The sequence below is a fragment of the Ranitomeya variabilis genome, chromosome 1, assembly GCF_051348905.1.
Source record: "Ranitomeya variabilis isolate aRanVar5 chromosome 1, aRanVar5.hap1, whole genome shotgun sequence".
NCBI classification, from domain to species: domain Eukaryota; kingdom Metazoa; phylum Chordata; class Amphibia; order Anura; family Dendrobatidae; genus Ranitomeya; species Ranitomeya variabilis.
The window spans coordinates 1,107,423,696-1,107,451,241 of NC_135232.1; the positions used below are offsets into that span (position 1 = coordinate 1,107,423,696).

The following is a 27,546-nucleotide window of genomic DNA, read 5'->3' on the forward strand; positions in this document are numbered from 1 at the left end:
TGCAAAAAACAAAGCCAGAACTTTTCTTTGTTGAAATGAACAGCAAGCAAGAGAGACCAGGCAGGGAAGTGAATCCTCCAGGAAACAATGGGCAACTGGCACTAACTAAAGGGTCAAGCAAGACTAAATAGCCCAGTCAGAATTGCAATAAGTGGACACACCTGATGAATGCTGCGATCCAAAGACAGCAGCGCTACCACTTATAACCACCGGAGGGAGCCCAAGAGCAGAATTCACAACAGACAACCCCTTTTAACTACAATGGGATAATCCCTCATCTTTAAAAAATAAATAAATGCAATGAATATATATGGGACTTATCGGGAGAAAGAATGAGGTCTTGAACGAAATGGTGTTCAGCGAAATGGTTTGATTCCTTGGTTAAGAAATAAATACACTGCTAAAATGTGCCTGATGAGTTTTGAAGTACCTGCTGCATAGGTCTCCCCAATTTGATGATCACTGCTCAGATTAAATGGTCGAGTTGGTCTACTTCCCAATGTATTTTGCACACAGCCCGTGTTTGAGAACAGAATCCTTACGGGTCCACATGTGCATTGCCATGCTCCTCAGGAAGCGCACTTTCATTACAGCATGGGTAGAGGTACAATATTGGCCCATGGCATATTCCATACACTACAAATTGTCCCCAAAAACTGGCTAATTGGCCCCCATATTCTAACATCTAGAAGTGCAAAGTAATTGAAAATCTACAACTATTACCCGCTCATTTTGCACTTTTTGGACTTAAGTTTTGCAGTATTAGCAAGTCAAACAAGAGTAGTATCAGCAACAGAGTGTCATAAATATTTTTGTATATACTAAAAATGTTTATTATCCATGAAAATCTATACAAAGAATATTCACAGTACAGTATAAAAATATAGCTAGCTTATTTCTTCATATCCTTGTCCTTTAGAGAGGATTTCAGTTATAAATAACTTATAGCTTAAATATATTCTTAATTAAATACAAGCTAACATTCCAAAAAGTTCATGTTACAACCCAACTATGTTTACAGCCAATCGAATGTCCTCCCAACCAGCTCAAAGAATTTCTTATTGGGTTCATAGAAGTAGTCACGCAGCTTTGCTAAGAGAAAGGAGCTTATGTGTGGGTGAGCCCGTCCTTTGGACTCATGTAAACAACGCTCCCGACCACTGTCCCGTAAGCAATAAAATCCTTTGGTCCTATTGAAGTAAAAGTTTGATGCGTTGATTTGAGGAGAAAGGTTCAGAAACCTCTCCACCTTCTGCATTTCAGGGAATGGATCCTTAATTAAGTAATCGCCGTCAACAATGTGAATGTTTTTGAGCGGGAAGAACTTAAGCCAGTTTTCCATGTAATGGTAATATAAACTCCTGTTTATTGCTTTGTAGTCAGTATTGAGTTCTCCATTTTTTAGAAGTAGGCTCTCCACCGGAGGATAGGTTTTATTTTTCTGCAAGTGGTTATAATAGACTTGGGTGTAGTCCGATAAGACTCTTTCGATAGGGTCTCTTAAGATAAGCAAGATCTTTATGGTGCTGTTCATATTGTATACACGTTCAGATACTTGAGTTGATGTGAAATAGGCTGGGGTTTTCTCCACTGTAAGTTGGTGAGGGTATGAGAAAGGCATCTGGCTCAAGTACCATTGTAGACCTTTTCCATACTGGTTTTCCCAGTCAAAGAAATGTATTTCACTCTCAGCCACAGCAATATCGGAATGGAGACTGAGCATTTCTAAGAGAGCCCTAGTTCCCCCTTTACGTACACCAATGATAATGGTGTGTGGCAAATACTGGTAGGTGCCATTAGGATGAGGCACATCCTTCATCTCATAAACCGGGGATGGAGAGGTGAAAATCCTTACATCACCTGAGGTTGGTCGAGAAGGCACCCCTTGAGGCTGTATAAAGAAAAAACACACTCCAAAAAGCAGCAAGGCCATGACTAATTTCGAGAAGGTGGCTTCAGTTAGAAATATGGTTCTCCATTGGTGTGGAACTGTTGAATAAGGAATAACTTCCTGCTTTGCCGTGCCTAGAATCGTTTTATTAGTGATCTATAGAGACAAACAAAATAAAAAAAAAAATTAATATTTCAAATAAAAAAAAAAAAAAAGAAATCTTGACAATTTATGTATAAAATGATGTAGATAAGCAACTATGGTCTCCCAATACCACTATACTCAAATTTTGTTTGGGTCTGGAGGTGGGACAAGAAAACAAAAAAAAAAAAAACACAAAAAAACCCTAGCCCATCAGATTTTTTTTTTCTCTCCCAACTTGCCTAGAGATGGGAAAGCTCAGCTCAGCAGAACATTCAAGAGAGCTGACGTCATGGTTCTTTCAGCAGATTATCTGCCATAATAAAAAGATTGGTTGTTATTAAACATTCTGGATCCTTCCCTCGCTCAAATCCATCAGTTGGGGATTTATTTTGGAGGCCCTCATACATATTAGACACTGCCTGAGGGCCTTAATCACTGGGTAGGCAGACTTCCATTTAAGTTATAGGGGAACCTCAAGTTTTATCAAATGAAATTCTAATATTGGAGCACACTACTCTGACAGTGTAATCCTTAAAGGCCCCCATACACATAAGTCAACAGAACATGCCGATTGTGGAAGAATTTGCTGACAGTCTAGAGTGTGTGGACGGGCTACGACTCCAACAGATGTCAGGAGAGGGGTCCATCCTGTTGAATTTCAATGGCTGTTTTTTGTTCAGTGTGAAACCAAGCCTCTGCCAGAGGAGTCTTACTGTAGATCTCTCAGAACACAAGAAAGCTCAGCTGAGGCATGTATGCCTGTGCATGGAAGAGTCGGGAGAGAAAGAACTCCGTGTAATAATAGTTGTTGGCAAAATCTAGTGCGTTTCAGCTTTAGGCTATATTCATAAGCAGCAGTCATTCTGTGGCTGAAAAATGCAACAGCCATGTGCCACTGTGGTTTACACCATTTCCCTGAAACACAAGCAAATTAGCCGTTTCAGCTGTAAAACTATGGGGACATTTCGACCAGGCAATGCAGGTGACACAGGTTCCCTTTAATTTTTGCAAGGAAATAGCCATCACCACCATAACAGCCATTAACCTGCAGATATAGGGAGAACTTGCAGGTAAATAATATTTATATCATGTCAGGCTGCCTTACTGGAGGTTACAGGGAGAAAATAGTTATATTTCAGTCACTCACTTCCAGTAGTTAGAATTGTGCAGGAGGCTGTCATCATTCCTTGGCACAACCTGTCAATGTGCTGGAGAGTGATGGCTGTAACCTTTCCTGGCTCCACCCAATTACAGGAAGTAAATCGGCTGCAGGGAGAAAAAAAATAAAATAAAAAAATAAAATTGTACTCTGCCAGTAGCTGCTGCTCCACTCATGCATGATATAAATCCTCCTGCAGATCACCCCCATGGGAGGATAATGATGCACGCACATTGGTGAGTATTAAAATGTTGCTGTCACATTGACAGTGCAAATTAAAAAGTTAACAGTAGCAGGCTGAGCACCACTCCACCCACAATTGTTAGGGTAAGTCCTGGCTGTAATACACAGGGAGCCCACTCCCTACACCAGCTTCCAACATGTGCCATTATATACAATACACACTTATTATAACCCCTTCATGACCTTGCTGTTTTTTGCAATTCTGACCAGTGTCCCTTTATGAGGTAATAACTCAGGAACGCTTCAACGGATCCTAGCGATTCTGAGATTGTTTTTTCGTGACATATTGGGCTTCATGTTAGTGGTAAATTTAGGTCGATAATTTCTGAGTTTATTTGTGAAAAAAAACGGAAATTTGGCAAAAAGTTTGAAAATTTCGCAATTTTCACATTTTGAATTTTTATTCTGTTAAACCAGAGAGTTATGTGACACAAAATAGTTAATAAATAACATTTCCCACATGTCTACTTTACATCAGCACAATTTTGGAAACAAATTTTTTTTTTGCTAGGAAGTTATAAGGGTTAAAATTTGACCAGTGATTTCTCATTTTTACAACAAAATTTACAAAACCATTTTTTTTTAGGGACCACCTCGCATTTGAAGTCAGTTTGAGGGTTCTATATGGCTGAAAATACCCAAAAGTGACACCATTCTAAAAACTGCACCCCTCAAGGTGCTCAAAACCACATTCAAGAAGTTTATTAACCCTTCAGGTGTTTCACAGCAGCAGAAGCAACATGGAAGTAAAAAATGAACATTTAACTTTTTAGTCACAAAAATGATCTTTTAGCAACAATTTTTTATTTTCCCAAGGGTAAAAGGAGAAACTAGACCACGTACGTTGTTGTCCAATTTGTGCTGAGTACGCTGATACCTCATATGTGGGGGTAAACCACTGTTTGGGCGCACGGCAGGGCTCGGAAGGGAAGGAGCGCCATTTGACTTTTTGAATGAAAAATTAGCTCCAATCGTTAGCGGACACCATGTCGCGTTTGGAGAGCCCCTGTGTGCCTAAACATTGGAGCTCCCCTACAAGTGACCCCATTTTGGAAACTAGACCCCCCAAGGAACTTATCTAGATGCATAGTGAGCACTTCTAACCCCCAGATGCTTCACAGAAGTTTATAACGCAGAGCCGTGAAAATAACAAAATAATTTTTCTTTCCTCAAAAATGATTTTTAGCCCAGAATTTTTTATTTTCCCAAGGGTAATAGGAGAAATTGGACCCCAAATGTTGTTGTCCAGTTTGTCCTGAGTACGATGATACCCCATATGTGGGGGTAAACCACTGTTTGGGCGCACGGCAGGGCTCGGAAGGGAAGGCACGCCATTTGGCTTTTTGAATGGAAAATTAGCTCCAATCATTAGCGGACACCATGTCGCGTTTGGAGAGCCCCTGTGTGCCTAAACATTGGAGCTCCCACACAAGTGACCCCATTTTGGAAACTAGACCTCCCAAGGAACTAATCTAGATGTGTGGTGAGCACTTTGAACCCCCAAGTGCTTCACAGAAGTTTAAAACGCAGAGCCATGAAAATAAAAAATAATTTTTCTTTTCTCAAAAATGATTTTTTAGCCCACAATTTTTTATTTTCCCAAGGGTAACAGGAGAAATTGGACCCCAAAAGTTGTTGTCCAGTTTCTCCTGAGTACGCTGATACCCCATATGTGGGGGTAAACCACTGTTTTGGCACACGTCGGGGTTCAGAAGGGAAGTAGTGACGTTTTGAAATGCAGACTTTGATGGAATGCTCTGCGGGCGTCAGGTTGCGTTTGCAGAGCCCCTGATGTGCCTAAACAGTAGGAACTCCCCACAATTGACTCCATTTTGGAAACTAGACCCCCAAGGGAACTTATCTAGATGTGTAGTGAGCACTTTGAACCCCCAAGTGCTTCACAGAAGTTTATAACGCAGAGCCGTGAAAATAAAAAATAATTGTTCTTTCCTCAAAAATTATGCTTTAGCAAGTAATTTTTTATTTTTGCAAGGGTAATAGGAGAAATTGGACCCCAACAGTTGTTGCCCAGTTTGTCCTGAGTACGCTGGTACCCCAAATGTGGGGGTAAACCACTGTTTGGGCGCACTTCGGGGCTTGGAAGGGCGGGAGCACCATTTGACTTTTTGAACGCAAGATTGGCTGGAATCAATGGTGGCGCCATGTTGCGTTTGGAGACCCCTGATGTGCCTAAACAGTGGAAACCCCTCAATTCTAACTTCAACACTAACCCCAACACACCCCTAATCCTAATCCCAACTGTAGCCATAACCCTAATCACAACCCTAACCCCAACACACCCCTAACCGCAACACACCCGTAACCCTAATTCCAACCCTAATCCTAACCCTAACCACAACTGTAACCCCAACACACCCCTAACCCTAACCACAAGCCTAATCTTAACCCTATTTCAAACCCTAGCCCTAATTCCAACCCTAACTCTAATTCCAACCACAACCCTAAGGCTATGTGCCCACGTTGCGGATTCGTGTGAGATTTTTCCGCACGATTTTTGAAAAATCTGCAGGTAAAAGGCACTGCGTTTTGCCTGCGGATTTACAGCAGATTTCCAGTGTTTTTTTGTGCGGATTTCACCTGCGGATTCCTATTGAGGAACAGGTGTAAAACGCTGCGGAATCCGCACAAAGAATTGACATGCTGCGGAAAATACAATGCAGCGTTTCTGCACGGAATTTTCCGCACCATGGGCACAGCGGATTTGGTTTTCCTTAGGTGTACATGGTACTGTAAACCTGATGAAAAACTGCTTCGAATTCGCAGCGGCCAATCCGCTGCGGATCCGCGGCCAATCCGCTGCAGATCCGCTGCCGATCCGCGGCCGATCCGCTGCCGATCCGCGGCCGATCCGCTCTGTGTGCACATGCCATAACCCTACCCCTAACCCTAACCGTAACCCTACCCCTAGTTCTAACCCTAACCCTAGTGGAAAAATAAAGAAAATATTTTTTTTTCTTTCATTATTGTCCCTACCTATGGGGGTGATAAAGGGGGGGGGGGTTATTTTTATTTTTTTTATTTTGATCGCTGTGGTAGAACCTACCACAGCGATCAAAATGTACTTGTAACGAATCTGCCAGCCGGCAGATTCGGCGGGCGCACTGAGCATGCGCCCGCCATCTTGGAAGATGGCGGCGCCCAGGGAGAAGACGGACCGACTTCGGGAGGATCGGTAAGTATGAGGGGGTGGTGGTGGGGTGGATCGGAGCATAGGGGGGGGGGGGGGGATCGGAGGACGGGGGGAGCGGACAGGAGCACGGGGGAGCGGACAGGGGGATGGAGGGGGTACAGGACAGAACGGAGGACTGGGGAGGAGATCGGGGGCGGTGGGGGGGGGGCCAGAACATGATTTACAGCCATGGCAGATGCTATTGCAGCATCGGCCATGGCTGGATTGCAATATTTCACCATTTTCATAGGTGAAATATTGCAAATTGCTCTGATTGGCTGTTGCACTTTCAACAGCCAATCAGAGCGATCGTAGCCACGTGGGGGCAAAGCCACCCCCCCTAGGCTGAAGTACAACTCCCCCTCTCCCTGCAGATCGGGTAAAATAGGAATTAACCCTTTCACCCGATCTGCAGGGATGCGATCATTCCATGATGCCACATAGGCGTCATGGGTCGGGAAGGGGTTAAGGTCTGTGCTTTGAAATAGCAAAAAATGATCATAAAAAAGTGTAAAAACTATCAGAACAGTCACTATTTGCAATATGTGAAATCCTACAAAGCCGCAAACACCTTAAAAAAAGTCAGCTTCAGGAATCAGAATAATTTGCCTTTTATAAAATATTTGAAAACTTTCACTGCTCTGATCTCCGAGACATGAATCGCTATATACACAGCTTTGCCTAAAAAGATGGAAGACACCACAGCAATTGAAGTTCTTCATTTTAGACTGCATTACAATTAAATACATGCAATCCCTACAAGTAAAAGTTTAAATTACCAAGTTAACCACGTCTATACAGTATGTCCAAACCTTAACCCCCTAGTGAAGAAAGCTCATTATGCCTCAGCACCAACGAAAAAAAAATCTGAACTTTCATAACTTTCTAATCACGTAATTGATTCAGTCTTCAGAGCTGAACTCCTGGCTTTGACTTTTCAGCAGTTATGATTTTAGAACTTGTTTACTTACTGGGAAGTTTTAATGAGCATGATGCTCGCTTTTGCAGAACAATTTGACCAAAACATAACAGAGGTAGCAGTTGTGTTCTAATCCACAGTATTTCTACATTAGCCCAGCAGTAGACAAAATTCACCCCTAACTACCTTTACACCAGATTGGTATCTTGGGGACCAAGCAGCATAGGAGACTAGTCAGAGACCGGTCTCAGCAGCTCCTCCCCGCCTGCGACCTTGGAGTGACGGGTCTCTACCCGAGCGCACATATAGAAAGACCTGTCACTCCCAAATAGAGGGTCGGGAAAAGCTGCCAGGGATCTACCTGGTCTCCCATGAGGCTGTGTCCCCAGTGACTTAAATTAGGTCTCTGAGAGTGTTGCTTTTCTTTGTCTTACGGTATTAGTTGACTTTTTTGCACCCAATTTGTTGCAATTACGCAAAAGGTTCATGAATTCTGCGCAGTCAAAAATCACCTTTGTTATAAAATCACTTTGGAAGGTTCAAGGGGGCTTCACAAATTTGTGAAAAATTTGGCAAATTTTTGAAGAGACGCCAATGATGAAACAGATTTAAACATCAGGAAAGAGTAAACTTTATCCACAATGTGAAAAAGAAGGCGCAAAAGCAATGAGGAGCCGGCCCCTATGTCTATAGGAAGCCGCTCACTAAAAGTAGTTACTGCACTCAAAAGTAGCTCCTTGAATTACACTGCTCTCAGGTTACCATATTTTCGTCATACAATGGTTTTTGGGTCAGTGTTACTTGATAATTAAAAACACGAAAGAATCAACCTTTGCATTAAAATGTCATCTGTTATTGAGCTCAGTCAAAATCCACACACATTGTTTCTAGGACTAAAAGTAACTGTTTGCCGAAAATGCGTCAGAAGAAAATTACCGGTGTGCATTTTAATAAAAGATGAAACTTTACAAAAGAACGCTGGTTTCTACCCTGTTGCTTTCCAGTTATACCTGGCGTTTCCGTGCGTTCTCTCATCTGATGGTTAGCTACACCAAGCTGGTGGTCAGCACATTCAGCGTAAAATGCAAAAGTCCTAACTGATGTTTAACACGGGGACAGAAAAATCCAGCCAGTTTATTTGGTCATTTTACTAATAAAACATCTGCATTATTTCCCTGTTGGCACAGATTTGCCATCTACCGCCTCTACATTACTACTGCTCTATATCAGGATGAACCTTCACTTTATTATTTTTCTGGTACCCCATTTATACTGTACACTTAAATTTAACAGAATGTCTTGCAGATATATTCAGTCGACGTTCTATAGGCCTTGGAGCCAATTCTTTATTTCCAACAGAAATAGTCTTGATCACCAATAATTTCAATTTATACTCAAGAACCAAAATATTGGAGCTTGAGTGCCCACTGTTGTGTTACGGGAAGTTTTATCTGGCCACAAATCGGTATTATAGTGACCTCTACAGCAATATTTTTACATTTTGTCTTTTCTATGGCTAATAGAGGTTCCAAAAGTAGGACCCCTGAACAAAGTGTCAATATTTCCTCAAGTCCTACCTGTATGTCTCATTAAGGGTGTTGTTGTGGAGAAAGGTTATAGTCTGTCTTTAGGTTAATGATTTCTTACAGGCTCCGGGGTGTGCGATGCCTGAAAGAAATTCCTGCCTACTCTTCCCATTACAACTACTCCCGTCTCATGACCGTCAGTTACGGCCCCGGAATCCCGCGCCTACACTCTCAGAAATATATACCTCATCCTCCATTCTGGGTATTGCATTCAGGGTCATTCTGTGCAGGTGACTTCCACTCCAGTAACCTCCAGTGTGTGTACTGATGAGGTGCTCTCCACACTTCCTTTCTGCAGTCAACGCTATGTACACATGGTTCCTAGCAATGACTGCAGAGAGGAAGTGGGGAGAGAATCTTATCGGAGCGCACATCGAAGGTCAGAGAGATTTACCGGCGCCTGCACAGAACATCCCTGAATGCACCGACCATGGAAGGGAGGATGAGGTATGTATTTGAGGGAATTCCTGGGATGTAACTGGTGCTGACGGGAGGGGGTATTATAATGAAGACAGGAGGCAGGGATTTCTTCAAGGCACCGCACGCACCAGAGCCTGGAAGAAATAAAGACAGAACATAGCATTTCTCCACAACAAGACCGCCAATATGAAGCATACAGGTAGTACAAGCTTTACATTTCTATGACCTGTATGTCCAATATTAATAGGTCATATATGTCCGGGGAACAACACGGATTCCCTTTTAATATTTGCAAGTGCAGATTTTTACCCTGTAGAAACTTAGTGAAGACCCAGAGGTAATTGGATATCAAGACTGTAGTACATGATCATGGTGTAACATCATAAGACCACCTACCCACTCCACATACCATCCACTAATATTTGGAATCTTTAAACTATTACTCACTTGTAAAAATTGCTCAATAGACCACTATATTCCATATTTTCTCATGACAATTTAATTTGCAGTCAACAAAAAAAGTAAATATAAATGCACTTAACTAGCTCAAATATTGGGCAATAATCCATAGAAATGCTACCTCAAGTGCACTCTGGTGTTCTAAATAAAATATTTAGAGTGCTTTTTGCAAGTAAATTTATTATCACATTCATGTTCTTAACTGTATTAAAAGCTCATGAGTCAGGCAGGTCGAGTCCCATAATAGAGGTGCAAACAAGATTCTCATTGTATGAAATTAACATCTTATAGTTTAACTAGGGAGAAGCAAAATATCACTGGAGGATGCAATGCAGAAAGCCAATCCAGGAGGTAAGGAGAAAATAGAAATGTTATATATACACCGTAGTTGTATTTCATTTACGGTATTACATTCACCCACTTTGTCAGCAAACTGGGGTCATTCAAAAGTATTCAGTAGTGAATACTCCCTTTAGATTGTGCGTACCATTGGAATACATGTATACATTGTATTTATTAGAAAGTAGGAGGCAAGGTTTTGACTGGATTTGGGGTCTGGGATTAAGGAATGACCAAAGAGCCTGGATGGGAAAGGTCACCCCCATGCTCCAGTTTGGGCGTTTCCGGCCTGATAAAATGCACCTGGTTTAGCTGAGGGAGTAGTATTGTGCTCAGGCTAGAAAAAGACTGCTTGTGAAGGGCCAGAGTCAGCACCCGGGCAAGTGCCAGGGCCCTGAGCAGATCCCCCACCCTGCCCCTCACTATGGGGGCTCAGTACCTGTGTCCCCCTCCGTTGCTTGCTCAGGGCCCCGGTACTTGCGATACTTATCTGTCCCCTTTCCTCTGCTGTTGCGTCTTCCGACTGATGTTTCAGGTCAGAGGACGCGATGACGTGCAGAGAGCCGGAAGATGTTGACACTGAGGAATACGGAGCAGAGCAGCAGACAGCAAGGAGAGCATTTTTTTTTTTTTTAAATGTTTGGAGCAATATATGGCATCTATCATATACTCGAACATCATATGGGACCCATTATATAGGGAGCATTATATGGGGCCTATCATATACTGGAGCATTATATGGGGCCCATCATACTGTATGAAGCATTATATGGGCCCATCATACTATATGGAGCATTATATGGGATCCATTATGTATAGACCAATATATGGGTCTCCATCTGTATGGAGAAATATGCAGGGTCCATTATTCTGTATGGAGCATTATATGGGACTCACTATTCTGTATGGAGCACTATGTGGTGTATATTATACTGTATGAAGGACTATACTGTCCGATTTCTGAGCCATTGATATCCCTCATGTAATGTAAGTGAAATCTTTGGCACTGTACTATACTTATATTTCTCTGCCATATCTGTGCATCATGAATTTTGGCAAGTGTTAAAAAGGTGCCCATTGAGACTATCGTCAGTGGCCCATGAAAACCTGGAGTGGGCCCTGAACTAGTGGATAGTCTGTACTGCAGCCTGAGAGGTTCCGGTAATACCGAATTGATGAGACAGTTTGACTAACTTTGCCTTTCATATATAGAAGACTCATTTTTACTGAAAAGAAGAAGTTCCATTTCTGGAGCTGTAAAGTTTAAGGACAATAAACTTAATTCCGTTTTGATATAAAAACCTTGTGGGCATCCAAGCGCCACATATGGATGGGTGCACACATGGGGGAAAGACTTACACCATCCTTAAAACAAAGGTGCTCCGAGTTCTTAATGAGGTCAGTGATAATATAAGCCACTTTAGAATATGATGAAGTTAATATGGCATGGACTGGACACACCATTTCCCAATTGTAGCAAGGCACCGCAAACAAAAATTTGCCAAAGGTCTAAAAAAATAAAATAAATAAAAGATTCTCCCTATTGTGCCTAGACTACAGCATAAACTGTAGAGCTGTAGGGTTACATTACTGATGTCCCACTGGTTTTTACATAATCAGGAAATACCTGAATGAGTTGCATTTAGATCTCTGACCTCTCCTAACGCTCTACATCCTCCATAGTTTCACATTTCCTTTAACTATGTAGACAATCAATACTGGAGAAATGTTGCCAGTGCTTTACTGGATTGAATCTCAAAATTGATTGACGAATGACTCCAATGTACTGCTAATCTCCACATATAATAGTGAGCCACCTGTTAAATAGGGTTACAAATAACCAGTCATTTAAAGGCCATGGAATACTATTCATAAAAACATATATATTTTTTTTTAAATTTAGTTGAAGAGATATTTTTTTTTTATATCCACATAATATTCCATATGCAAGAAAGGTAACGGTCCAAGAGTTGAAAAAAAATGGCCCCTGTTCACCACTTCATGGAGGCAGCACTCCCGAATGAACCTCAGTTGCAGTCTTTGTACTCACTTTAATGGGTTTGTCCACCTCAAGATATGAGCAATATCAGATCGGTAGGGGGTAGGACCCCTAGCAGCCCCACCGATTAGTGGTCATCAGCTCCAGCAGGGGGTTGGATGTAAACTGTGTGGAGCGGGATAGAATTGCTGCATATACCTTTTAGTGGTGAACAGCTTCTGTACAAGTGGGCCGATGACCCATCGTGAGGATATCACTGCAGTTGTTCACCCCTTTAGTAGAGCGGACAAAGACGAAGCGTGGCCACTTTTCCATTCCTCCCTATGGAGAGTGCGGCCTCCATAAATCAGCCAAAGGGAACAGTTTGCCTTTATTATGGAGTAAGAAGGGCTATAATGGCCTGCACCAGGAAAAGCAGGGTGCAACATTATTGAGGTCTCTCCCGGCAAATGATACCAGTGACACTCAACACCCCGATCAGCCATCATCTTCAGAGGCCATTCTCTTGAGCAGGAGCTTATGGGTAGCTCTCAGCAGACACTGGAAATTTTCACTAGAACCTGTGGTTGCTTAGTCTATATACTGCAGTAGCATAGTATCACTGTATATAAAAAGGAAAGGATGGTTTCCTACGAAGCCCAGTGGAGTAACCAAGATGTAAGGTGGAAATTGGGGCCTTCAGAAGGACCTGGCTGTCATAGCAACCCAGTGGTACCAAGTAATAAGTCACGAGGATCTTGCCAGGTAAATGCTGCAGTCAGAGACTGATCGTGACATTTATGGAAATAAACGGTGGCAATCAGAGATCACCCCAATCCAAGCTGTTAAAGGCAGGTGCTGGCTGTGTAAAGCTGCTGGCATCTGTTGCACGTAGGAGACTTCCCTTCTAAGCCTGCACCATACACCCATGCCCGGCCTTGACAAAGCAGTAGGTCATGAAGGACATGCATCTCAGCAATGAGCCCAGTTTTACATGGTACCCACGTGAGTGGATGACCAATGCACAGACAAGTCATGTCCACAGAGTGGGTAATGCTTTTACCCTGTGGCCTGTAGAAGGGGGTTCGAAGCAAAATATGATGGCGATATGCCCAGGGCCAGGTAAGGGTAGTTTTCATGAAATATCTTTACCCGTTGGATGGACTTAAAGGGCATGTCCACACATCAAATTTACTGTGGGAATTTTAGGCAGCAAATCTACATCATATTGTGTGACATTTACGTGCTGCGAATAGAAAAAAAATTAAAAAAATATAATATCTGTCTATTTACCTTCCCATCTGATCCCATAGTAACGCATATCTGGTCTCCCACTGGAGGGTGTATCCCACCTCCAACCATGAAACCACTGCAACCTGTGATTGGTTGGAAAAGTCACATGTCCCAATTTCTGGAGGCCCAGGATACAAAGATTCTGGTGGGAGCAGGAAATTCTTATAACAAAGATCTTGGAAGAATTTTGTTTTAATTTTTCTCAATTGTCTGAATCTTCACATTTTGCTGCAGATCTACTAGTAATCTGGAACTAGAGAAAAACAATATCTTGGCTTGGTGTCCACTTTGGTCTTCCTTGGCAGCTGGACCAGGGGAATTAGACGTCAACCTAATAATTGCAAGAGGTTTTGTGCGTCTATAGTAAACCATTTGTGGAATATATATTTTATATTCTGCACTGAAGTTTCTACAGTACACAAATGTGATTTGTGCAAATCTGCTTCCATCTAAAAATACAGTTGAACAATTCTGGGTATCTAGATTGTGTGAACATACGCCTGCATGGCTTGGTGAGTGTTTAAAACTGCTTTTTATCTTCAAAAAATTATTAAGAATAGGAATAAATACATAGGAATCCATTCTGATTAATTTAAAATGAAAAGAGACAACATTTCCAAGAATAAGTGCAATGACGCTGCAAGTATCTCTTGCCCTTTTTATCCAAGGTCAGTGATTATTCGTGGACTAAGACAAGGGAGAGAAAAAAAATATATGGTATATATCTCCACTGCAAAATGTTCAGTTTGTCTGATTCCTCTCTTTATAGGTATATTTGAGTAAAAGGTTAGTTATTTTATTCTATAAACTTCTGACATGTCTCCGAATTTCCAAGCAATTTTCATATTTTTTAATTTTCTGAAAAGGAGAAATGGTCAAAATAAAGGAAAAAAAAAAAAGTTCATAATCATTTAGAAACAATACTAATTTTTTAGCTCAGGAAGAGTTCAGAAATCAACATTTTGTGGAGTAACCATGATTTTTAATCCCAGCTTTCATGTGTCTTGGCATGCTTTCCACCAGTGTTTCACACGGTTTTTGGCACAAAAATGTAAGCAGTTCTTCTTTGTTTGATGGCTTGTGACTATCCATCATCCTCTTGACTACATTCCAGAGGTTTTCAAGTCTGGAGATTGGGCTGCCCATGAGGCCAGTCTCACACGTCCAGATAATTCCGGTACCGGAAAAATTGGTACCGGAGTTATCCGTGTCCTCACGTGGCACATCAGTGTGGCACAAGTGGGGCAGCCGTGTGCCGACTGAGGACCACACGGACCGTGCAGGAGACAGCGCTAGAGTTAAAAGCTGTCCCCTGCTTTTGGTGCTGAAGCCGGCATTCATTCCTTCTCCCCAGCAGTGTTCGCTGGAGAGAAGGAATGAGAAAAAAAAAAAAAAAAGGTTTTTTAATTTTTTTTTGTGTTTAAAATAAAGTTCCTGGTCACCTCCCACCTCCTGTGCGCCCGCCCACTTGCATTAAAATACTCACCCAGCTCCCACGATGCTTCCTCTCAGCGCCAGCAGCTTGTACTGTATGAGCGGTCACGTGGTACCGCTCATTACAGTGATGAATATGCGGCTCCACCTCCCATAGGGATGAGGCCGCATATTCACCACTGTAATGAGCGGTACCACGTCACCGCTCACACAGGACAAGCAGCCGGCGCTGAGGAGGCATCGTGGGAGCTGGGTGAGTATTTCTTCTGCAAGCGGACGGGCACACAAGGGGGTGGGAGGTGACCCCCAAACTTTATTTTTAAAGGAAAAAAACAAAACGTCATTTTTCATCTTTTCTGTTCCGCAAGCGCTGCTTTCAGCCGAGCAGGACAGAAGGGATGAATGCCTTCTTCAGCACCACAAGCAGGGGGGGGGGGGGGGGGGGGGGACAGAGCTTACTGTAGCACTGTTTCTCCTGCGGGCGGTACGTGCACATGGAGGAGAGTGCACACTGTTCTCTGTTGTGAATTCTGCTCTTGGGTTCCCTCCGGTGGTTGTTGGTGGTAATGCAGTTGTCCCTGGCTTGCAATCCTGGGCAGGTGTCCCTGCTGATTGCAGTGCTGACTGGGGTATTTAAGGTTGCTGGATTCATTAGTCCTTGCCAGTTGTCCATTGTTCTTGGAAGTTTTGGATCTCAGTCTGGTCCTCCTGCCCTGCTACCAAGTCAGCAAAGATAAGTGTCTGGTTTTTGTTTCTGCAGCACACATGCTGTGTGCTTTACAGATCAGTGCTATTCATTGTATTTTCTTGTCCAGCTTAGACTGTCAGGATTTTTCCAGTCAAGTTGGATTCTCAGGAGACGCAGATATACGTTCCATGTCTTTAGTTAGATGGTGGCATTTTTGTATTATCTGCTGTGGATATTTTCAGGGTTTTAATACTGACCGCTTAGCATTCTGTCCTATCCTTTTCTATTTAGCTAGAGTGGCCTCTTTTGCTAAACCCTGTTTTCTGCCTGCGTGTGTCTTTCCTCTAATATTCACAGTCAATATTTGTGGGGGACTGCCTATCCTTTGGGGTTCTGCTCTGAGGCAAGATAGGATTCCCATCTATAGGGGTATTTAGTCCTCCGGCTGTGTCAAGGTGTCTAGGATTGTTAGGTACACCCCACGGCTACTTCTAGTTGCGGTGTCAGTTTAGGGTTTGCGGTCAGTATAGGTTCCACCTACTCCTGAGAAAGTCTCATGCGGCTCCAAGGTCACCGGATCATAACAGTTCTCCGTGTGCAGGACGCTTTGTGGACCGTGCTGCTGGAGAAACACGGACATGTCTCCGTGTTTTGCACACGGACGCACGGTCCGCAAAAAATCACTGACATGTGCAGAGACACATTGATTTTAACGTGTCTACGTGTGTCAGTGTCTCCGGTACGTGAGGAACCTGTCACCACACGTACCGGAGCCACCGACGTGTGAAACAGGCCTGACAGGGTTTTGATGTGGTGGTCTCTTAATTTTTGCCAGAGCTGTATATTGATGCAAGTATATCCAGCAGGCATGGCACCATTATTAAGGTACAAGGTGCACAATGTCCCACATTATGATCTGCTGCATTTGCTGCAGCCACCAGGTTGTCTAATTATAAACAAGTCCTCCTTAATTCACTTTGTTCCTGAAAGCCGACCATGCTGAGTCCCCTTGTTATTAGTCCTAGAAATGCATGAACAAATTGACAACTGGGTGTTCCCACACATGTGGTTAAAGATGATCTTGTCAGATGAGCAAATCTGATGGAATTCATATTTGGAAAAGAGTACCCTGTATGCATTGAGGCCTCTCAAGACTAATAAGTGAAAGAATTGAAAAGTTAAACTTAAAAAAACAACACAACAAAAACAAAATCATACATATAAGGATTCAAACGCCACTTATTTTTTGGAGAGATTAGAAGCAAATTCTATTTGCTTTCAATTGATTCGCCCATCTCCTATTATCAGAATTGACCAGGCAGTGACAGTCTGTAGAGGCAATAAACTGATAAAATTCAGTCAATTTATGACTACATTTCCAGGAGAATAACAGAAACAAAACAATGTAAGGAACGATGCTTCCTAGCACTGATGCAAAAATTGGTGGTCACAGATCCAGCACGGCCAGGTAATAGGGACCAGTCTGCATGGATAGTTTTCCAACTACTATGGAGATTGAAGTAGGACAACATTCATGTATTAAAATGTTGGTAGTGAAGTTATAGAAGATTCCTCACCATCTGGACTTTCTTGCAGACAGCGTTTACTTTTATCAATTTTCCTGAGATAAAGAGATTCCCTTTCGTAAGAAATAAAACCCCAAAGCTGGAATAGATTATCACACTTGGCATGGAAGCTCTACACCGGGCATGAGCCACTTGCAGGTGCGCAATTATCACTCCAAAAGAAATAAATGCGGACAGATTGATTTATGGGAATGTTTGCGCAAGTCACTGGCACACGGGTCGTCCTGTGACCGGTTAAGTGGAAATTGTAAGTGATTCTTTATTTACAACAGGAATGGAAAACATGGTGACCACCCCAAAGTGACCGTCGCAGGAGATTAGATCTAATTGTAAGCTTCTACAGGACAAGGAACAAAAACACACACACACACACAAACACAGATATGGGGTTATCGGAAGGTTACTTGCGTTCTGAACCTACCCTCTGACCTCTCCATTCTCAAGAAAGAGTGATTTTTTTTTTATTTGATTATATTTATAAAGTAGTGTTGAAGCACCAATAGAAAGCCAGTGCAAAGACACCTTACATCGATGCTACAACCGCCACTAATCAATCTTCAGAGTGGTGAATACACAAGAGACTATTAATAATCACAGTAACAAAAAGGAACAAAGTCAGTACTCGCCCTTATTGAAGATAATTCAGTCCTTGTTTAATTTTAATTTACAGTTGACAAAGTGCTAGCAGTGTGGCAGCAGGTACAGCGATTTCAAAAAGACATGACGGACAACGAATGTCTCACACTTCTAATGGACCAGTGGAAGCGCAAATTAACCGCGACAGGCTCCTTGTCTGTCATGTCTCTTTTTGAAATCGCTGCACCTGCTGCCACGCTGCTAGCACTTTTGCAATTTTATGCGGCTTGATTCATTCATCCTTCGCAAAAAAAAAACAACCTGCCCAAATCCAGCCTCGCTGAAGCTTTCCCCAGATCATCACCGATCCTACACCAAATTTCACAATGGTGCAAGACACTGGCTTGTACGCCTCTCTAGGTCTCCATCTAACCATTAGACGACCAGGTGTTGATCTGGGGATGCTTCAGCAAGGCCGGAATTGAGCAGGTTATTCTTTGCAAAGGAAGTATGAATCAAGCAGCATACAAGGTTATCCTGGAAAAACAGTGGATTCCTTCTGCTCAGGCAATGTTCCCCAACTCTGAGGACTGGTTTTTCCAGCAGGACAATGCGCCATGTCACACAGCTAGGTCAATCAATGTGTGGATGAAGGACCACCAAATCAAAACCCTGTGATTGGCAGCCCAATCTCCAGACCTGAACCCCATTGAAAACCTCTGGAACAGAATCAAGAGGAAGATGGATAGTCACAAGCCATCAAACAAAGAAGAATTGCTTACACTTTTGTACCAGGAGTGGCAAAAGGTCACCCAAAAGCCATGTGAAAGACTGGTGGAAAGCATGTGTGGCACCCCAGGAGTCCGGCTGCCACAGTGGCATTGCCTCCCTCACAGAGGGTAATGCCATGCCTGAAAGCAAGAAGGGATTCCCTTAGCAGGTACCACTGGCATACAACATCTTTCCTCCAGACCAGAATGTGGAGCTCTAAACCCGGTTTCAGGGTAGCTTCCCTATAAGTTCTGGCCTGGAGGTGGGGTTAGGGAGTTCAGTGTGAGACAGTGAAGAGAGAGGAAGCATGTGAGAAGAGCCTGGGAGTGGAGCTGCGACTGAGCTCACCCCAGAATTGAGCTCGACAGAGCAGACACCGGAGTCCGTGGTTGTGTGGGAACGACACGCCCTACAGCCAAATCCCAAGGACAGGAGTTTGCAGGTCTTTTGGCCACAACTGCCACCCAAAGGCACAGCCGCATACCAGAGCCCAGAGTCACCACAAGGGAGTGAGACCTGGAAAAGGTTCAAGCCGCCTTCCATGCATGTAGCGTTTCACTAAGTAGATAGAGAGGACTTGAGGAGAACTACAAGCATCAGGAACCCAGAGAGCAGTGCAGTAGGGAGGCTTCCACCCCACCTGGCTTGGGGAATTCTAAACTGCCCAGATCTCTAATACCACCTGTAACCTGTGCTCCGGACTGCACCTACAATTAAAGGTAAAAAAACTACAGTCCCTGTGTGCCCCAATTATTCTTGCATCCCAACGACCACAACCCCTCAGACTGTTCTTGTAGCCCTGCTCCACCTGTGGAAAGTCAAACCATCTCAGCTGCAACACCACCGGCCCCAGCGGTTCCCTTAAGCAGCAATCGCTAATCGAACACCACAGGTGGCGTCACTAGTAATTCCCTACAAACATTTCCCTCATCCCTTTTATTGCGCACCCAGGGCCATGGACTGGGACACTGCTGCGGTGACCATCTCTTTAAGAGCCATCCAACCAAGTTCCAAGTACCCCACAGCCCTAGCGGGTGTTGCACATGCCAAGAAGCATGAAAGCTGTGATTGAAAATCATGGTTATTCCACAAAATATTGATTTATGAACTCTTCCTGAATTTAAAAAAAAAAAAAAAAAAAAAAAAAACACGTTAGTATTGTTGTTTCTAAATGATTATGAATTTTTTTTTTTGCATTATTTGAGGTATGCCAGTAATCATTTTTTGCCATTTGGACCATTTCTCATTTTCAGAAAATAAATGCAAAATGTATTGCTTGGAACTTCGGAGACAGAAAAATCAGACAAACTGAACATTTTGCAGTGATCTCTTAATATATACAGCTCTGGCAAAAATGGAGTCCCCGCGGCTGTATGTCTCACGGTTGTTCAACAGCTGCAGCACATACAGGGATTCCCCTTAGGCTATCCCTCCATGTGTTGCGGCTGCCTAGCAGCCCTGAGACACCTTATCCCAGCATGTTCAATCACTAGTAGACAACCCTGGAAGTCAGGGCCGGCGTCCGCACCCAGCGCACCCGGGCAAGTGCCGGGGCACTGAGCAGGCAGGGGGCCCACTCGCCGTCGGGGACACTGGCGTGCTATAGTGCCGGCCCCCTGATTGGACCCCCCACCTGCTCCGGGCCCTGACACTTGTGATACTTACCTCTCCCGGTTCCAGCGTCTTCCATCCTCTGACTGCGGCGTTCAGGTCAGAGGGCGCGATGACGTCAACAGTGTGCACCCTCTGCCTGAGCAGTCACAGCGCAGAGCAGGAAGACGCCGACGGTGAGGAGTCCAGAGCAGCATCAAGCAACGAGGGGTGAGTATTTCATTTTTTTATATTTGGAGTAATATATGGGGACCATCACAAGGGGCCCATATATTGAGCATTATATGGGGCTAATTCTATATGGAGCATCTTATGAAGCCAATTCTATAGGGAGCATCTTATGGGGCCAATTCTATAGGGAGCATCTTATGGGGCCAATTCTATAGGGAGCATCTTATAGGGCCAATTACATATGGAGCAGTATATGGGGCCAATAATATATGAAGCATCTTATGGGACTAATTATATATGGAGCATTTTATATGGCCAATTATATATGGAGCCTTATATGGGGCCCATTATACATGGAGCATCTTATGGGGCCAATTATTTTTGGAGCATTATATGGGACCCATTCTGTAAGGAGTATTATATGGGGCCCATTCTGTATGTATCATATACTGTATGGAGCATTATATGAGGCTCATATATGGAGCAATAGATGGGGCCCGTCATATACTGTATGGAGAATTATATGTGGCTCACTATACTGTATGGAGCATTATATGCGGCTCATTCTGTATGGAGCACTCTGTGGTGCCCATTATACTGTATGGAGCAATATATAGGGCTCATTATTCTGTATAGAGGACTATACTGTCTGGTTTCTGAGCTAATGTAGAATGCACAATAGATATCACTCATGTAATATAAGAAGTGAAATCTTTGGCATTGTACTATACCTATATTTCTCTGCCATATCCGTACATTATGAATTGTGGTATGTGTTAAAGGGGCCCACCGGGACTCTTTCGCCCCGGGTCCATTAAAACCTGGAGCCAGCCCTGCTGGAAGTTTCTGACAACTTACTACTTTACTGTAGATGTGCAGTCAGTGATCACAGCATATTAGGGCCATGTTCACACCATATGTTTCTGCAAATATAGTAGCAGCAAAAGGCTGACCTTTTAGAAATCTCATGCCTGGTTTTATTTTTCTGACTGGCTTAGAAAACTGCAGCATGTCCACTCAGCATTTTTTTGGAGAATAAAACCAACTTTATTATTCATTATACATCTATTCTAGACAAACTACACAACTAACCTGCAGGAAAAAAAATAAAATGCAGCATTTTTACTACCAAGAGAGCAGATTTGTGTCTATGTGTTACCATATGGTGTCTAAATGTTGTACAACTGAAAAAATACATTATATAGATATATGTAAAGTTTTATTTTTGCAATGGGGGAAAAAAAAAAAATGTAGAAAATAATAAATGTTAGTTTTACAGGACTGGGGAAAAAAAAAAAATAGTTTGGGCCATTGTCAATCTAAAGATAAGACTGAAATATAAAATACATCAGATAGGAGCTGCAGACAAGTTATTTGTTCTTGCATTACTGCTAAGTTAACAGACGATACAGTTCAGCCCGTCATTGCCCGGTTGTTTCCAGCGTTCCTCTCTGTACTGAGCTGCATTGTCGTTGTGATGGGTCATGTTTGAAGGTCACCATACAAAAAGATCAAGACAAGAAGGTCTGATTACACAGGAGCAGAGATCCTACTTCTAAAACACAGATATTGATTTGTGCTCCAGTCTATGACAGTTTCTCTTTTCCATTTCCCACGCTATGAAATGGATGTTCTGCAAATAAATTTCCAATTTTCCTCTGTGGTTATTGCGTTATGCAGGGTAGTGTCCTACACTCCGAGAGTCAGGTTTGATGTCTGCAAAGTTTCAATGACAAGAAGACCTACTACCAGAAAGAAGTCGTCTTGTCCAACCATATTGTGCGATAAGAAATGTGAATAAAAATTAAATAATGTACACCTTTACTGTAATTCTGCAAGTTTATTTTTTTTGTCATTGCTGAACAAAACTCTCAACTCGCCGTGTTATTGGGGTTTCTCCAATCATTCTCTCGGGCATCCTCATACATCGAAGTCAGTGGGAGCCTATTGACCTCAATGGGGTTATACTATTGCAGGACAACTAGGACAATAGGTATTTACCTTGCCACTTGTGTCTGATCAGGGGAGGGGACCCCAGTCCTTCCAAAAAGGGATATTGACCCCCTCAGCATCTACTTAAATTATCTTGAGGTTCCTAAGATTGTGTGTGGAGCGCCCCCACACCGCCGCAGGGCCGAGGGGTACCCGGAGCCGGGCCTCTAGGTCTCAGTCCTGGGGTTGTCACGGTGGCTAGACCCGGTCCGTGGCCCTGTCTGTCAGTGGGGGACGTCCGGTGCAATAAGTGATGTTGTAGCGGTGCAGTTGTGGGGTGCAGGTCGCGGTAAATAACGAGGACACCAGGTTGCAGTCTCTTTACCTCTTTACTGAAGCTCTCTGGGTCCTCAGTCCGGAATACGGCTCACCAGGCTGCGCAAGTCCGGCCGGTCCAATGGCACTTCCAGAGCTCTCTTTGCAGGTGGAAATCGGTGCCTTCCTTCTAGCGCTATGTGTTGCAGTCCTTCCCTGCTGTGCTTACGGAAAGTACCCCACAACTGTTGTGTCTGTTTCTCGTGTTCCCTCACAACAACTTAATTCGCAATGATCTTCCTCGTCCCTCCAGATACTATGGTAGGAACGCACCCGTATGACGGGGAGGCTCGGAGATCTTCCGGGACTCTATCTGCGCCCCTCTCCTGTTGGTACCCCCCTTTGCCTTCCTGGGTGATGCGTGAGACAGTCCGCCTCAAGCTAACTGCCCTGCCGTAGGTCTGAGGTATGGCTTGAAACTTTTTACCTCCTCGGCGTTCCGGCCACCGGTAGTGCGCCTCAGTAAGGTGCTGCCTCTTTCAGCACAACCCTCACTGGTCTCTCCTTTCGCTTGATTTCGTTTCTCACTCAGCACAATCTATCTCGCTTCTTAGTCCTTCCTTGGGCACCGCCGCTATGCTGAGCAGGCACGGTCCCTTTACGTTCTTTCCATGCCAAGCCTCTGCCAGGATCCCACCCCTGGCAGAGACCCTACAGTCTCTCCCTTCACAACACCCTCTGCCACCAGGTGTTGCTCCGTTCAATCCCGTCAGCGTTCTCTCTAACTTCCTGCCTGACCCCCAGTTTACCCACTATGGTGGGGAGTGGCCTAATGAATAGCACCCTTAGCTCCCCCCCGGAGGCCCAGCTGTGAAATGTCTTGGTGACTGTGATACCTGCTCAGAGAACTCCTTCCGTGCCATCGAACGCAGCATGGCCCCCCTTAGTGGCTGAACCATGCTACTGCAACGACCAGGACTCTGGGGCGCTGCACTCCCCCCTGGTTAAACACAGTACTCCGGGACTGGGAAGAAAAACAACAATACAGGTTAGCAAAAAGACATACAATTTTGTTGAGTGCAAATAACAATAAGTATACTTAAGTAGGCTTCCCTTTATGGGAGGTGAGGACACTTGTAACGTTACAAACATAATTAACCTTATAATTTACAGAGTATAAATAACTTCTGTTACCCAACCGGGTATTCTATTTAGTGCAATTTTTGAAATAATAACTTAACATTGCCTTTAAGAAACTCACACTCTTAGTCTATCAAAGGCCTTCCTATAATCACATTATAAGGCATTTCAACTTTACATTCTCCTTCTTGTGAACCTGCAGGACCGCCTGTCCCTACGGCACCAGACCTACTGCCTCTCCTTTCTTCTACAGGACCGCCCTGTTCAGCCAGGGCCTACTGCCTTTCGCTACTATACACAGTATAGACATAACATTCCTTTCGGTTGAAGAACTCTGAGCCAGCTCTACTCGGCCCCTTTAAGGACTCACTCTCTAACCCCTACGGGTTCACTCTGTCCTTAGTAACAAAGTAACTTTTCAATGGGGACGCAGGGTTTACCTTCTATCCTCACCCTCATTATTACTTCTCTTACTTTCAACTATGCAGACCTCCACTTCTACCCCTACGGGCTCTCTGCATCCTTCCTGTCTTCAAAACATTATTCAAATTTCACATTTTAACAAATTCAACACATATAACTCGGCATGTAAAACAGTTACATTTTCTTTTCAAGGCATCATTACCACATTACTGTTCTGTAACAGTATCGCTTTCAAGTACAATTCTTCACATCCCCTTTAAGAGGGGACCAGGTCTCTCTGAGGTAGTTCGTCTTCTCAGCCTACCAGTCTCATGCAAAGTTCCGGTCCGGTATCTTCACAAAGTGTCTTTAACTAGGACCAGTAGGAACGGTTTCTTCGCAAAGTGTCTTTTGACTAAAACCAGTAGGGAGCACCTTTAAGAAGGTGCAAACTATTTACAAAGGAAGTTAGAATCATGCACAGTCCATGATTACTGCAGTTTGTATCACTTTGTGCAAAAACTTCAGAAAAAGGAAAACAAACAAAGGGGATCCCGGGTCAACAGAGGGATCCATTAACCCTGGGCGGGTTTGGCAGCAACTTAAAAGAACAAACAGTAACTATTTACATTTTCATGGTATCGAGGTTTATTCTTTTTCAGGCGGCTCGGGCTCCTGCCCCCCAGCCACCGTGGTGCCAGCGTCCGCGGTTCGAACGTGAAGATGAACTCGACTGGCCAACTCGGTGGCCGCAACCAGGCGCACCGTTGCGATGGTGACAAGATCGGGTGCTCCTGGGACCAGGTCCGAGGCGGTAAGGGTCGCGGCTCCAGACATACACCGCCGAACATTCCGTGCATACCACCCGAGCGGGTTCTGGTGGCGGCTGTAGGTCACCGAATCCCCCTTTTGCAATGGTTCTCCACTTCGGCCACAGCAGGGAGCCCTCACGTTACAATGCGCAACAAAAACGTCAGTATCCAATCCTGGCTCGTGTATGAGGCCCCACCCTCTTCTTGCATGGTAGGCCAACACAGTGCCCCGCCTTGTCACGTCTCTGTCATCCCATGCCGGGGGGGGGGTTGTTGTACTTTCGATGAGCCCATCGACTCAGCTCCTTTCCGTCCTTTCCACTGCATAATCAAGCACTGTCTATATTGTTCCCATGTAAGCACCGCAAGAGTGGACCCGTTCTCCCGGGATCCATCTGCTCTAAACCAGGGGGTGTCCCACCGAAGAACTACTCCATCTAAGCTCACATCTACAGGCTCCCCCACTCCAGTCGACAGCGGTGGCACCATCCTCCCCAGGTCATCGGGGGATAGCACCATTAGCCCTGCCGTGATAAGTCGCTCCTACTGCGATAGAGGTGGGTCATGGAAGCGGGCTCGCGGAGGGGAGCAGGGACGTCGGCCATACCTGCGCCTAATGTGGTTCCATCGGTGTCGCTCTGGTCCGTTAACGAGGACGCTGGAGTCTGCTGCAGCCCGGACCGGGGCTCCTCCAATGGGATGCTCGGATTCGGCTCCGCTGGCTGTGGTTCCTCCTCCTCTAACTTCGAGGTCGGGATTGGTGGACGTAACTCCGCTATCGGATCCGCAGGCCTCCGGTCCATCTCCGGTGAAGAAAGGCAGGCCTGAACCGCTTCTTCCTCGCTCAGGCACTCGCCGTTGCATATCAAGGGGTGTTTCTCTTCTGCTTTGGGGCAGGTCATTCCTCTGCAGCCAGAAGTGCAGGGGGCGGTAGCCATTTCTCGCGCCACACTGGGAGTCTCCGCCCATAACACGCCCTCCTTCCCCTTGGGTGTAGCAATGGCGGCGCCTTTTGGCGGGAACTTTTGGCGGCTAATGGCGCAGCACAGTCTTACAATAAAGTACAGTCCAAGCACAGTAAATCACAGTCTCTAGGCACACATGACCTGATTCTTCAGGCTTAAGTAGATCCTGTTCGTGACGCCAAGTTGGAGCGCCCCCACACCGCCGCAGGGCCGAGGGGTACCCGGAGCCGGGCCTCTAGGTCTCAGTCCTGGGGTTGTCACGGTGGCTAGACCCGGTCCGTGGCCCTGTCTGTCAGTGGGGGACGTCCGGTGCAATAAGTGATGTTGTAGCGGTGCAGTTGTGGGGTGCAGGTCGCGGTAAATAACGAGGACACCAGGTTGCAGTCTCTTTACCTCTTTACTGAAGCTCTCTGGGTCCTCAGTCCGGAATACGGCTCACCAGGCTGCGCAAGTCCGGCCGGTCCAATGGCACTTCCAGAGCTCTCCTTGCAGGTGGAAATCGGTGCCTTCCTTCTAGCGCTATGTGTTGCAGTCCTTCCCTGCTGTGCTTACGGAAAGTACCCCACAACTGTTGTGTCTGTTTCTCGTGTTCCCTCACAACAACTTAATTCGCAATGATCTTCCTCGTCCCTCCAGATACTATGGTAGGAACGCACCCGTATGACGGGGAGGCTCGGAGATCTTCCGGGACTCTATCTGCGCCCCTCTCCTGTTGGTACCCCCCTTTGCCTTCCTGGGTGATGCGTGAGACAGTCCGCCTCAAGCTAACTGCCCTGCCGTAGGTCTGAGGTATGGCTTGAAACTCTTTACCTCCTCGGCGTTCCGGCCACCGGTAGTGCGCCTCAGTAAGGTGCTGCCTCTTTCAGCACAACCCTCACTGGTCTCTCCTTTCGCTTGATTTCGTTTCTCACTCAGCACAATCTATCTCGCTTCTTAGTCCTTCCTTGGGCACCGCCGCTATGCTGAGCAGGCACGGTCCCTTTACGTTCTTTCCATGCCAAGCCTCTGCCAGGATCCCACCCCTGGCAGAGACCCTACAGTCTCTCCCTTCACAACACCCTCTGCCACCAGGTGTTGCTCCGTTCAATCCCGTCAGCGTTCTCTCTAACTTCCTGCCTGACCCCCAGTTTACCCACTATGGTGGGGAGTGGCCTAATGAATAGCACCCTTAGCTCCCCCCCCGGAGGCCCAGCTGTGAAATGTCTTGGTGACTGTGATACCTGCTCAGAGAACTCCTTCCGTGCCATCGAACGCAGCATGGCCCCCCTTAGTGGCTGAACCATGCTACTGCAACGACCAGGACTCTGGGGTGCTGCATGTGCACATGGAGTCCTTTTCAGGAGGTTTACACCTTGAACCCACCTGAAAAAGCACTTGTGAAACACCAGTAAGAATGAACCTATGCACAGCAATGTGAAAACTACTTGCGGTGCAATGTTAGTGGCTTTTGTCACCCCTCTTAACTGCTTCAAAAGCCATCTGGTGTCTAAATGAAAGTGGCCTCACCATTCTTCAGGCAGCT

General features: G+C 44.8%; 1 protein-coding gene across 2 annotated transcripts in view; it reads right to left on the minus strand.

The window, feature by feature from the left end:
* Positions 1 to 809: 809 nt before the first annotated feature.
* Positions 810 to 27,546, minus strand: part of HS3ST1 (heparan sulfate-glucosamine 3-sulfotransferase 1) — a 32,113-nt gene continuing 5,376 nt past the window's right edge. The window contains exons 2-3 of one of the 2 annotated variants that reach the window (XM_077280158.1): positions 3,183 to 3,301; positions 810 to 2,047 (exon numbers count right to left, since the gene is read on the minus strand). In XM_077280158.1, coding sequence (XP_077136273.1) covers positions 1,016 to 1,933 — 918 coding nt within the window. In that variant the 5' untranslated portion in view covers positions 1,934 to 2,047; positions 3,183 to 3,301 and the 3' untranslated portion in view covers positions 810 to 1,015. The remainder of the gene's footprint in view (positions 2,048 to 3,182; positions 3,302 to 27,546) is intronic. The other variant, XM_077280157.1, reaches the window with a different exon arrangement.